Source organism: Orycteropus afer, unplaced genomic scaffold (genome assembly GCF_000298275.1).
Source record: "Orycteropus afer afer isolate SDZICR_OR568_19922 unplaced genomic scaffold, OryAfe1.0 scaffold00057, whole genome shotgun sequence".
Classification (NCBI taxonomy): Eukaryota; Metazoa; Chordata; class Mammalia; order Tubulidentata; family Orycteropodidae; genus Orycteropus; species Orycteropus afer.
Window position 1 is genome coordinate 10,663,055 of NW_006921644.1, and position 12,238 is coordinate 10,675,292.

General features: G+C 56.3%; 1 protein-coding gene across 1 annotated transcript; it reads left to right on the forward strand.

Annotated features, from left to right (window-relative positions):
* The first annotated feature begins 5,041 nt into the window (after positions 1–5,041).
* On the forward strand, positions 5,042–6,061 carry FOXL1 (forkhead box L1). Its single transcript, XM_007939216.1, has one exon. It carries the CDS (start codon positions 5,042–5,044, stop codon positions 6,059–6,061), a length of 1,020 nt encoding a protein of 339 aa, XP_007937407.1.
* Positions 6,062–12,238: the final 6,177 nt, after the last annotated feature.

A 12,238-nucleotide genomic window follows, 5' to 3' on the forward strand; every position in this document is an offset into this window, starting at 1 on the left:
TGCTCGTCAGGGCGTCTGAAATGTTTGCTTTTTAACATAGGCATGTAAGGAAGGGGGTGGAGGGCTTCAGGGCGCTGGAAGGCCAGCAGCCACGGTGCGGAGCAGCCTGCTTTGTGGGGAGACGCTACTCACCTTTCACTTCTGCGAGCCTGTACGGTGCCTTTTCTGTCAGCCGAGGGCAGGAGGATGTATCTTGCTAGACTTTGAGTCTCTGCCTCTCAACGGCAGTGCTCTGGTTTCTCCCAGGTCAGGCTTGTGGGGGGCTACTCCTGGGGCCCTATGTAAGTGAATGGCTGGATGACAAGGGTGCTGGTATGCAAGGTTCTTTGAAGGGAATGAAGTTGGAGACCATGGGGAAGGGGTGTCTGTCCCTCACTCTGCTGAGGTGTGGCTTTGTGCTTGAAACCCTCAGACTGTGCCCACTGGGCTGGGAGATGGGGGGGCACTAAAAAGGCCTCTGTGACCCCAGGTCTGGGAGCGCTGGTGGCATAGTACCTAAGGCACTTGACTGCTAAGCAGAAGGCTGGCAGTTCAAACCCACCAGCCACTCCTAGGAAGGAAGGTTGGGCAATCTACTTTCGTAGAGATACGGCCTCGGAAACCCAAGGAGGGGCGGCTATGAGTCAGTCCGACTCAAGGGCACATAACAACAATGACAACGACCCCAGGTCTTGGGTCACCATCCCCGGCTGCCTCCAGGCTTTAGCGCTCACTTGGCCTTGAGTGGAATCCACAGGAACCAACTGGGCCCTTACCAGCAGGGTTCAGGGGACATCACCCGAGTGCCCCCAGGGCTAGCTTCGCACCAGAAGAGCAGCAGGCGCATGAGCAGGTGATTGGGCTCCTGGACCTAATTCCCGAGGAGAAGCTGCCAGGAGCGCCTGCCCACAGTGAGGACTCCCTGTGCCGCCTGCTGGGATCTGTCTGGGTAACTGAGGAGAAAGGACTCATCTCGCCTCAGCCCTCAGCCGCTCAGTTGCTTGGGGGAGGGGAGGGCATGGCCCAAATGCCCCTGCTTAGACCCTTTAAGTCGTTCCTGGGAACAAGGTGTGCTGTATGTAGGACGGTCATTTGGAAGATCCTGCCTAGCTCTCTGGGCTTCCCTGAAGCATTAGCTGACTCCAAGGACCCTCAGTGTCCAGACCCTAGGCTGGCACCCCAGCTGATAAGCAGCAGCAGAGACCCCACCCTGCTCATTTAGGGCGGACAGGGAAGAGAGGTTCTGGGTCTGTGTGGGATCCTGAGTGAGGATGGTGGGGCCTTCTACTTACAAAGTACCCCCAGTCTCTAAGCTCTGGGTCTGCCAAGTAGCCACTTCTCTCTGGGGAGCCTCCCCACCCACCGCAGACCAACCTCTGGCCTCCTTTCTCTGTCTCTGTCTCCCTCTCTGTGTCTCTATCCATCTCTCTCTGCCCCTTTGGGTGACTGAGTGTGTCAGAATGTGGAGGAACCCCTTTGAGGGACAATGTGGGTCCCCATCCCTGCGGTTTACTGCTTCTGTGATCTTACGGTCTGTGTTAAACCTCAAGTTTCCTCATTTGTGAAATGGATTCAAGGCCCCTGCCTCCCGTATTTGCTGTGATGGTTAGCAAGAATTTCCCCAGGGCCTGCAGCGGTGCGTATTGTAATAGGGCATCTCCCCATGTGGACCTGAGACAGGTCAGTTTCCAGGCCTGGGTCTCCGGGACCGCAGGATGGGAAGGTAAAGGCCTCGGGTCCCAGGGCTGCCGTGGGACCATGGGCTTGGTGGTGCCGGCACTTAGCAGCCCTCAGCTGTACCTAGTCACGAATCTTCCTGTTGGTGTCCTCATGTTGAGGACATTCAGGTGGCTGTGTCTCCCCATGCTCACGTCCCACTGCACTGCCCTCCGTCAGCAGCCTGTGTGCCCTAGAATGTAACTTGGTACCTGATTTTCACACCTGGAAGACAGATGCAGATATTTGGAGAGATGACAGGTCATGGCTAGCTTTGGCGCCGACATTTTTATTCTCCACCAGAGCTGGGGAGGAATGCACACCGTTGGCGCATCTTTGGAGGGAGGCGGGGAGGGGAAGGGGCTCCTCTAGTCGCTCGGTGCCTGGGTTCCGCCTCTCTTCCCCTGGAGCTCCGAGTCGTCCGGGGGCTGGAAATGGGGCGTATGTCCGGATTTCACTTTGATCTCGGTTTCTGCTCCGGCCCCAGGGCCGCAGAGGCCGCGGGGCTTCACTGAGTGCAGGGCAATGCGCTCCCACCCACTGACTCCGGAGGCCAAGGTGCTTCCGTGGGAACCTGCCCATCACTTTCAGGGCGTCCCCATTTGGCCCTCTGTCTCCCCGGCTCGGTTGCCGTCCACCTGACCTCTGGACCACGTCTCCCAACAGAGCTTCCGCACGAGGGCGCACCCGCGCTCGGACGCAGGGGCTATGCCACGCGCTCCCCGGAAAATCTGCCCTAGCGCGCGGCTCCTTCCTCTAGCGGCCCTTTCCTAGGTCCAGCGTATAGACTCTTCCCCTGGGAGCCCGGGAGACTCGCCGCTCCGGAGCCGAGCGGGCAGGGGCGCGCCGCGGGAGCCGCACGGCTGGAACCTCCCGAGAAGCAGAAAACGCCTGCCAACGCGCTGGGCCGGGCAGGCCTCTCCAAACCGCGGCTAGAACGCGGATATTTTCCTTCTTTACGGTCCGCGCCCGGCCCCGCCCTCCTGCCGCCGCCCCAGTCCCCGCCTGCGTCCGGCCCCTGCCCAAACCCGGCGGTGTTTATTAGCGCACGAAGCCAAGCTCGGATTTGCTTTGGAGCTGAGAAGACTCGCTGGGATGGCGCGCGGTCGGCGGAGGCCGGGCTGGGTTGCGCTGAGGGCGCCCAGCAAGATCCAGCAGGGGCTGGGGGGTGCGGAGCGGGGCTGCGTGGGTGCAGAGTGGTAGCCGCCTGTGTCGCGGCTTGTGTAGGTTAGAGCGGGCAGAGCTGAGCCGCACGTGGGCTGGCGGGGGCGCGCTGATCTGGGCAGGCTGGGTGGCATCGGGGCGCTGTGGAACTCGCGGGGTGCAAAGATGCGGTCATCGTGGGTCTCTTCACCCTAGGGTTGAAAAGGGCCATTCGGAAAGAGCACGGCTCCGGACACAGAGGACAGCGCCCCGCCCTTCCTGGCTAGAGGGCCCCCGCGCGCACCTAGGCCGCTCGGGCCGGCTCGCCCTCAATTAGAGTCGCGGCACGGGCGGAGGGAGCCTACGGGTGTCCCAGGGCCTGGCCTGCCATTGCCGCTGACGGAGCTTGCACCCAAACCGGTTTTTCCGACCCTGACTGCGACTTCCTTTTTTGTATTTAAAACTTACTGGTTACCTACGTTCTATTTAATCTACCGGCCAGGTATCCGGAAACCCCCAGTCAGCACGTGGAGTATTTTCCGGCCTGTTCGTCGGGGAGTGGGGTTCTCCCCGGTTTTTCTTGGAGCTCACCGCCACACTCTAGTGTGGTGCCGCCTTCCCAAGACAGTGGCTGAGACCTCCCTCCCCGCAGTCTCTGCGCACTGGTCCCCTTGCTCCTGCGACTGAGGCGGACCAGGCCGGCGGCTCTCCGCTCACCTGGTCCTCGCCCACTCCCGCCTCTTTGGCCTCCCCTCTGGATTTAGTCCATGAGACGGAATTCAGTGACCCTGAAAGGGTTTTTTTTTCTCTCTTAAAAAATATTGAACGCACCATAAACAGGAAATAGTCACACTGCATGCCCCTACTCCCACCCTGTCACTGCGCTGAAGTGGGGGAAGAGACCCCTCCTTGTCAACCAGCATCCTTAGGATTTTTGTGTTCAAACTCTGACGTGGCTAAACGCAAAACGGGGGAGGGGTTGCTTACACCCCAGGGTGGGTGGGTGCGGGGAGAGGCAGGCAGACTTCCCAATGCTAAATGTAATCAAGGGCCAGCTGCGTGCACTTGTAAAGTTGTTATAACCCCCTCCTAGTTATAAACAGGAAAGCACACAATATAAAGCAACAGACCCACATTCACAAACCCCAGCTCTGCTGCCTCGCCAGCCAGATTCCCCTTTTATGGTGTGCCTCGCTTGCGACCTCCGCAGGACCAGAGGCCTTAGTCTCCCCCCGCCCCCAGCATCCAAATAGGTTCATTGGTGAGGTACCCTCCACCGTTGCCAGCTTCTCAGTGCCTTATGCTGGGCTTTGAGGAAACTGGGGCCAGGAATAAGCTTGTGCCCCAAGGGTCCTGGAGGCCCCAGCGCTCCCTGGGAATCCTGGGCTGCCAGAGTGGGCTCCCCCATGCGGGGCCTGGTGGTCGTCTTTCTGGAGGCCTGGGTCCCTTTCTCCTCAGACACTCCAGCCTCCTGGATGGACGTACCTCCTCCCTCCTCCTCGACCTCCCAATGTCTCTGAAAGCTTGCAAGGGTCCTAGAAGACACTGTAGGACACGGTGCAATCTCAGCATCTCCCAATAAGCCCGTGAGAAGAAAAGGCCTTTTGTGGGAGGCCGGCTGGGGCTCCCCAGGCCCTCAGGAGAGCCCACTCCTGGCGCCCTCCCCATCTCCACCTCTCCGACCCAGCCACCGGTGCACATCCTGCCTCCTCTGTGTGCTTGCAGCGTCAAGGGTGGACGTGGTATTTCAAACATCGGATCACTGCGTTTATATATTGGGTGCCCGGAAATTTTTCCAAATAAACACAGCTTGATTCAACTTGGGTGGGCGGACTTATCAACAGACTAATTCTATAAACAAATGAAGGAATAGCCCCGAAACCGATTGGCTGGTATCAAAAAGACACGTGGAAGGAAAAGCTTGGAGTTTTTCAGCAATGAAATTTTAATTAATGTGGGTGGGCTGAGAACACAACGACTGTTTATCATAGACAATTTATTTTCCAGCGCTAAGTCAACATATAATAGCAAACTTACAACAATTACTTAACATTTCTAAGGCCATGAAGGAGAGCCAGAGCGCAGCGCGGCCCGGGAGCACTGCGCAACGGGAGGCAGCCGCGCAGCAGGCTCCCAGGGAAGGCTCCGGTGGCGCGGGCCGCCGTCCCTGAGCCTCCGGAGCGCAGCGCCCGCTCTGTGCGCCATGAGCCACCTCTTCTGCCCGCGGCTGCCGGCCCTGGCCGCCTCGCCGCTGCTGTACTTGTACGGCCCGGAGCGGCCCGGGCTGCCGCTGCCCTTCGCCCCCGCGGCCGCGCTGGGCGCCTCGGGTCGGGCTGAGCCCCCTCAGAAGCCGCCCTACAGCTACATCGCGCTCATCGCCATGGCCATCCAGGACGCGCCCGAGCGGCGGGTCACGCTAAACGGCATCTACCAGTTCATCATGGACCGCTTCCCCTTCTACCACGACAACCGGCAGGGCTGGCAGAACAGCATCCGCCACAACCTCTCGCTCAACGAGTGCTTCGTCAAGGTGCCGCGCGAGAAGGGGCGGCCGGGCAAGGGCAGCTACTGGACGCTCGACCCGCGCTGCCTGGACATGTTCGAGAACGGCAACTACCGGCGCCGCAAAAGGAAGCCCAAGCCCGGCATCGCGGCGCCCGAGGCCAAGAGGGCCCGCGCCGAGACGCAGCACGAGACGGCGGGCGGGGGAGCGCTCCCAGGCCCCGCGACGCCCCGCCTCGTGGAGGGCGCGCCGACGCGCCCCTCGCCCGCCCCGGATGAGCCCTTTCGGCCGGTGCCCGTGCCCTGGCCGGGTCCTGGGTCCCCGGGCCAGGATGTGCACGACGCTGCCCAGGGCGCAGCGGCCGTGGTCGTCGGCCAGCCTGGGCACACGGCGGAGAGCCCCCGGTGCCCCGGGCGCCCCGCCTCCCGCAGGTCTCTGAAAGGCGCCGACAGGGCCAAGAGCTTCAGCATAGACAGCATCCTGGCGGGGAGGCCGAGTCCGAAGCCCGCAGAGAGGGTCGAGCTCCCGGGGGGCGCCAAGCCAGGCCTCGGAGGCGGGGCAGGCGCTTCGCTGCTAGCCAGCTCCGCCGGCCTCCGCCCGCCGTTCAACGCCTCCCTGATGCTCGATCCGCACGTGCAGGGCGGCTTTTACCAGCTCGGGATCCCCGTCCTCTCCTGTTTCCCCCTGCAGCTCTCCGACGCAGCGTTCCACTTCCTGTAAAGACAGCGGTGGCGCGGCCAAGCCCCCTCCGCCACCGGCCACCCGGGAGGGAAGGAGTCGTGATCGTTTTTTACAAACTGCGGTTTCCTCTGCGGACTCGGGCATTCTGGGAAGTGAGTGCAAGCTCTGCGGGCAGGGGGACCCGACCCCCCGGAGGTAGTGGCCTGGGAGCTTTGACAGACAGCCCTCCAGCAGGCAGTGCCTCTGCCTCAGGCCCATGGATGGCGTCCCTTCCACCACCCGCCACTGGCGTGCCCAGACAGCCCAAGGCTGGGACAGACTGACACAGTGTGGTCCTTCCCATGAGAACAGCACCATTGTCATCGCCAGCTCCACTCCAGTGTGTGGACCTGGCTTGGCTTGGAGCTGGTCTGGGTGGTGGCTGTTCTCAGCTGGGTGTGTCCCTGGGGTCCAGATGTGGGGGCACAGGCTTACCCCTGTGTTTCTGGTTCTTCCAAGATCTCCGGCCTGACAAAGTCCCCTGTCAAGGGGGACACCGAGACCCCCACCTCAAGGAGCAGTGGCAGCAGTTTTATTCAGAGAAAAGTTTTCTATTTCTTTCCAGACTGCAGAAGGCATGCACTTTGTTCCCTGCCTAATCCCTTGATTCTTCCTGCCTAACCCTCCATTCTTGCTGTAATCATCCCGTTAAAGACTTCTAAGGAAGTGCTGTGGGCACCCTGTGGTAGCCAACCGGTCATCACACACCTTCTGTAACTGTCGTAGCCGCCAACAGCAGCCATCCAGTCTTTTTTCACTTTTGTTTTTAAGGGATCAAAAGATTTCAAGGGTCTCCAGAAGGGTGTGAGGGGGCGGGGAGATGCCACGAGAGCTTCGGATTTTTGATTTCCATGTTTCTTCAAGACCTACCTTTGGTTTCTGTTACATTTTCCAGAATTGCGTAGTTAAGGACTACTTTTAATCAAACATGTTCCGAGAAACAAACAAACAGAAAGCAGACGGAGAGAGGTCTGGGTCAGTGCGGGGGCCCGGCATCTGCTGGTGTCAGCTGCAGGGGCCCCCCAAGACCCCACAGAATGGGGGCTTGAGGAGAGGGCCCTTGCAGACACCCTCAGCCCAGCCCTCCACAGGGCTCCTCCCTCCAAGCCTCACCAGCCTGGAGCCTGCAAGTGAATAAAGCCCTCAGCTAGGTGAGGTCTGGGGGAGGAGGCTGAAGGGCAGGGCTGGATGGCCAGGATCCGGTCCAGAAAACTGAGATTTCCACAGCCCTGCTCAGCTGGAAAGTTTTTGGAAAGGCACCCACCTTTTATGGAGCCTGTATTTGGGCTCCTGGGGGTGAGGTGGGGTTTGAGACATGTCTTTCGACCCCTCTGAAGAGTTTCTGATTTCTCTGGTGTGGACAAGGTGCAGAACGTCATGAATTCTTGGTGGTAGAGTGAGGAGTCCTGACAGCGGCTTTCAGAGTGGCTTCCAAGGCAGGTACAGACAGCCAGCATAGGCTCAAAGCAAGAGGGCCTGTCGGGCAGCAGCACGACTGTGACCTGAGAGGTTGCTCCTCACTCAGGTGCCACGGGAGAAAGGCCTGGCTGGCTGCTTTCCCAAAGATCACAGCCTTGCAAACCCTATGGAGCAGTTCTGCTCTCACGCACGTTGGGTGCCATGAGTCAGCATCCGTCAGGCTGGTTTGCTTTTGGTTGGTGACTGTGTCCGAGAGGCTATTTCAGGCAAGTGTAATAATTGAATGACTAATGAACAGAGTTGACCTTCTGCAGGCTGTTTCCCAGACCCAGAGACACGGCCATGTCCAGCTGCGACCCAGTCGGTGGGCAGGTGCTGGGCAGCTGCAGGAGGTCCTTGTTTTAGGGATTGGATGGAGGAGGCACCCTTGCTGAGATCCCGGCTCACTGGACTGAACTGAAATCGGGGTGGGAGGCTGTCATTGGACACTTGGTTATCCCAGACTCTCAGCGTCTGTGAATAAAGTTGTGTTTTCATTAACCTCTCCCTGACTCGTTCACTGGATCACCGGGGACGTAAACAAACTGTGTCATAGGAAAGGGGAAACTGGGATTATACTTGGGAACCGTGTCAGCGTCTCTGAGGCCCAGGCCTCCGAGAGGGGTGGGTCCCCGGATCGGAGGTGAAGGGACCCACTGCAGAAAGGCCCATGGACGTTGCCTCAGTGGCAGGAGGCACACTGGGTACTGTGTGGCCGTGCAGCCGCTTCCGTGCCCTGTTGGGTTTCTTTGCTGCCTTGTCGCTTTCGTTCATTGCTGATGGCTATTTCTGCAGCAGATGATTCAATACTGCTATTTACAAGGATGGTGTTGTAGGGCCGCGGCCTAGGAAAGTCCAGTGTAGACTTGATTTTGTTATTTTTAATGGCACAGAGTGCAGGCGTGTCCATCTGCTTGGTTAAGTGTGCTTATGCGCGCTCAAGGAGACATGCTGGTTTCCAAGCCCCGTTTCATCTGGTCTGGGGCTTGGAGGTCATTTCCATGGACTGAAACCATTCCACAGTGGGCATTACTCTTGAAGGAAGAGAGAGACTTTGGGTCTTAGTAACCCAAATCACTTTTCTCATGATTCTAAAAGGGACTTATTGGCTCGAAATCATGGGTCAACAACATCAAGAATTGGTCCCAACCCTCAATTAAAACAAAAAGTCAGCTATACTCAGAGTTAACCAGAAACACCCATTTGGTTCCACTTTTACACAGTCTGAAGGTCTGTCTCTTTTTTCTCATCCAAAGGGGATTGATTCAGGTTTCTGGAAATTCTCTTTGCTTCAAGTCCTGATTACACAACACACCTGTACGTATGAAAAACATATGAACATACACACATGCACATGATATACACACACACATACACAGGCGCACACACAACACACACACATGTGCACACACATGCCGTGCACACATACAAACACATGCGCGCACACACATGAACATACACACACAATACACAATACATACGCACGTGCACATGCACGCAAATGTGTACACACAAGCATGCACACACATATACACATATGCACATACACACATGCACACACACACATGTGCACACGTACACAGTGCACATACACACTACACATGCACATACACACATGTGCACATACACCCACAAAACATGCATACGCACGTGCACACACAGATGCACACACATATACACACGTGCATACACATGAGGTCTGAGTATGTGATGGTAATGAGGAACATGGCAGGTGCAAGTATGACAATCTATGTTGTGCATGTATGTATGTGATCGATATGCTAGTGTTCTGTGGACATGAGTGTGCAGACATCTGCCTTTCATTGCACATAGGTGGGACAGATGGGCTCAGGTCAACTGCTGAGTTATTTCAACTTCACCCAAGTGGGGACATCGTGTGAAAGGTGTCTGTTGTCCTTATGGTGCTAGACAATGAACACTGATCCTTTGTGTTGTTACAGTCAAATGAGCAAAGAATTTCAAAAGATCTTAGAAGGCATACCAACATGGGGAACCTGGCCTCCACGACTTTGATAAGGACAGAAAATTCTGAAAGGGCAGTCTGGCTTTGTTGGGGTTTGCTGAGTGCTGGCTCTTGGGGAGCTCATGGCCTCCTGGGTCTCGAATGCCCCCCATGACTTTTGAGAACTGGAGCAGCCCGTATTTAGCCATTTTCAAGGAATTGTGCCCACCTGGAAGGGTCCGCACGTGTGGTGCCGACCACTTCACAGAGTGGCTGGTGTGTGGGGTAAAGAACCAGCACCTGTGGGTGACGGTCCCAGCTTGAAAGCCACGGCATCTGCCCAGACAGTAGCAGTCCAATGCTTATCTCGCTCATGTGGGTGACACTCCCGGTGACCAGTTGCTCTTCCAGGTGGAGGCCAGGGCTGTCTGCACAGCCCAACTTCGGGTGGCTGGCAGCTGGCCTTCATGAAGGTGGGGAATATGGTACAATCAGATTCTTGTTTGTAACACAGGCAGTAACAGACAAAGTGCAACATTAAAAATAGTGTGAGTGTTTGGAAAAGGAAACAAAACAATTTGATCTACATTTAAATCAGTTTAAAAATTTGCTCCAAGAGCCAAACGGTCAGTTCTCTGATAAGCCAAATGGTCTGCATGTCCTTATCCAGAGCCCAACTCTGGTCTAGGCTCAGATAGACATCATGAATGTGTGTATCAGCCTGGAGAGAGGCCACAGGCAGTGGCCAGGCCTGGGTGGACCTATGGGAGGCTGTCTCTTCCAGTGGTATCCAAACGCCAATTGTGCTGGCCAGAGCAATTGCATGGCTCAAAGGCCAGATGAGGAGTCAAGCCTAGGGTCTACACCAGGCTGTGCAAGTGGGACCGAGTGCAAATTCAGCAGCAAGAGAGGAGCAAGGGGCCTGTCATAAGCCCTGAGAGTTCCATAGTCAACTAGTCAACCAAGGATATCTCTGTGGACCCTGACAGTGGGAATGGAGGACAAGGAAGGGCCTTGGGGCAAAGACTGCATCACGGCTCCCTTTTCTATCCTATACGAGAATCTGTCGGGTTTCTGGCCAGCCCTGCAAACCCACTTGGGTGGATAGATGGCTCTGTCCACAGAGATGGTTCAGAGTCCCATAGCTGAAGTCAAAGATCAATGGAGAAGTGATGGTAGGGAGCAGCAGCCAGGTTGAAGGGAGCCCTGGTAGTGCAGTGACTAACTGCTCAGCTGCTAACCCTCTAGCTGCTTCTTGGGAGAAAGATGTGGTGGTTGTTTGTGTCTGTAAAGGTTACAGCCTTGGGAAGGGAGGACGCTGGGAGCAGCACAAGCATTAGAGGGGACAAAGGTGAATACTCTCACACACACACTCCTGCAACAACAGCCCCAACAGTACTCTGCGAGTGGACGCATGGACAGATATGCAAGGCAAACAGGAGTGGGAGGGAGACTGGGACGCACCCATGACATATGGCTTTGACACGAAGACCCCTCCTTGGGTTTCCGAGGCAGTATCTCTACAGAAATAGATTGCCCGATCTGCCTTCTGAGGAGTGGCTGGTGGGTTTGAACCACCAGCCCTCTGGTTAGCAGTCAAGTGCCTTAGGTGGTGTGCCACCACAGCTCTCATCTCTACCTACGTATTTACATACGTGCTGCAAATCTATCTATGAATATAGTATAGCATGTAGGGAGCAAAGTTATGAAAATGTCATAGTCATAACTGAATACCTTGAGGGAGTGAGTTGCTGGGCCTGGAGGTTCAGGGCCATAGTCACAGGGGACATTGGGGTCAGTTGGCATGACACAGTTCACACACACACACACACACACACACACAGAGTTTGTACTTGGATGCTAACCGAAAGGTTGATGGTTCAGGTCCACCCAGTGGCAATATGGAAGAAATGCCTGTTGAATCTGCTTCAGTAATTATGGTCAAGACGACCTATGGAGGTAAAGTTATGGAACCTTCTTAGTCATAATCAGACACCTTTGGGGAACGAGTCTCTGGGCCCAGAGTCTTGGGAACATCAAGGTCAGTTGGCACAAGGTAACCCACACAGACTGTGTTCTCCATTGTACTTGGTGAGTAGCGACTGGGGTCTCTCTCTGTCCGGAGCAGAGAAGAGTGAAGAAAATCAAAGATGAGTGGAAACAATTAGCCCAAAGGACTAATGGACCGTGTGAACCCCAGCTTCTGTGACCCTGAGACCAGAACTAGACGGTGCCTAGCTACCACTGCTGCCTGCTCTGAAAGGGATTACAACAGGAGGACTCAGATACAGTGGAAGAAAAATGTGGAAAAAGACCAGATTTCGTGGCCCAATAGAGACTGGTGGGACCCCCAAGACTATGGCCCTCAGACACCCCTCAGGCTTGAAACTGAACTCACCCCATGGCTCACCCTTCAGTCAAATGACAGACAGGCCTATAAGGCGAACGTAACAGCAGGAAGGCATGTGCTCGTTAGAGCAGTGAGCCACAAAAAATCAGAAGGGCAAACAGAAATGGGGAACGCAGGGGAGCAGTGGGGCGGGTGCTGCTGCAGCGTGGGGCTTACAGCCAGCGTCGTGAGACAAACTGTGTATGAACTGTTGAGTGCAAAACCAATGCTCTCCGTAAACTTGTCCCCAGATGTCAGTAAAAAGTTACATTACAGCCTTGGAGACCCTGGGGGCAGTTCCACTCTGTCCTCTAGGGGCGCTGTGGGTCAGAATGGACTCCACGGCAGTGGGTGTGGTTTGGGCTTT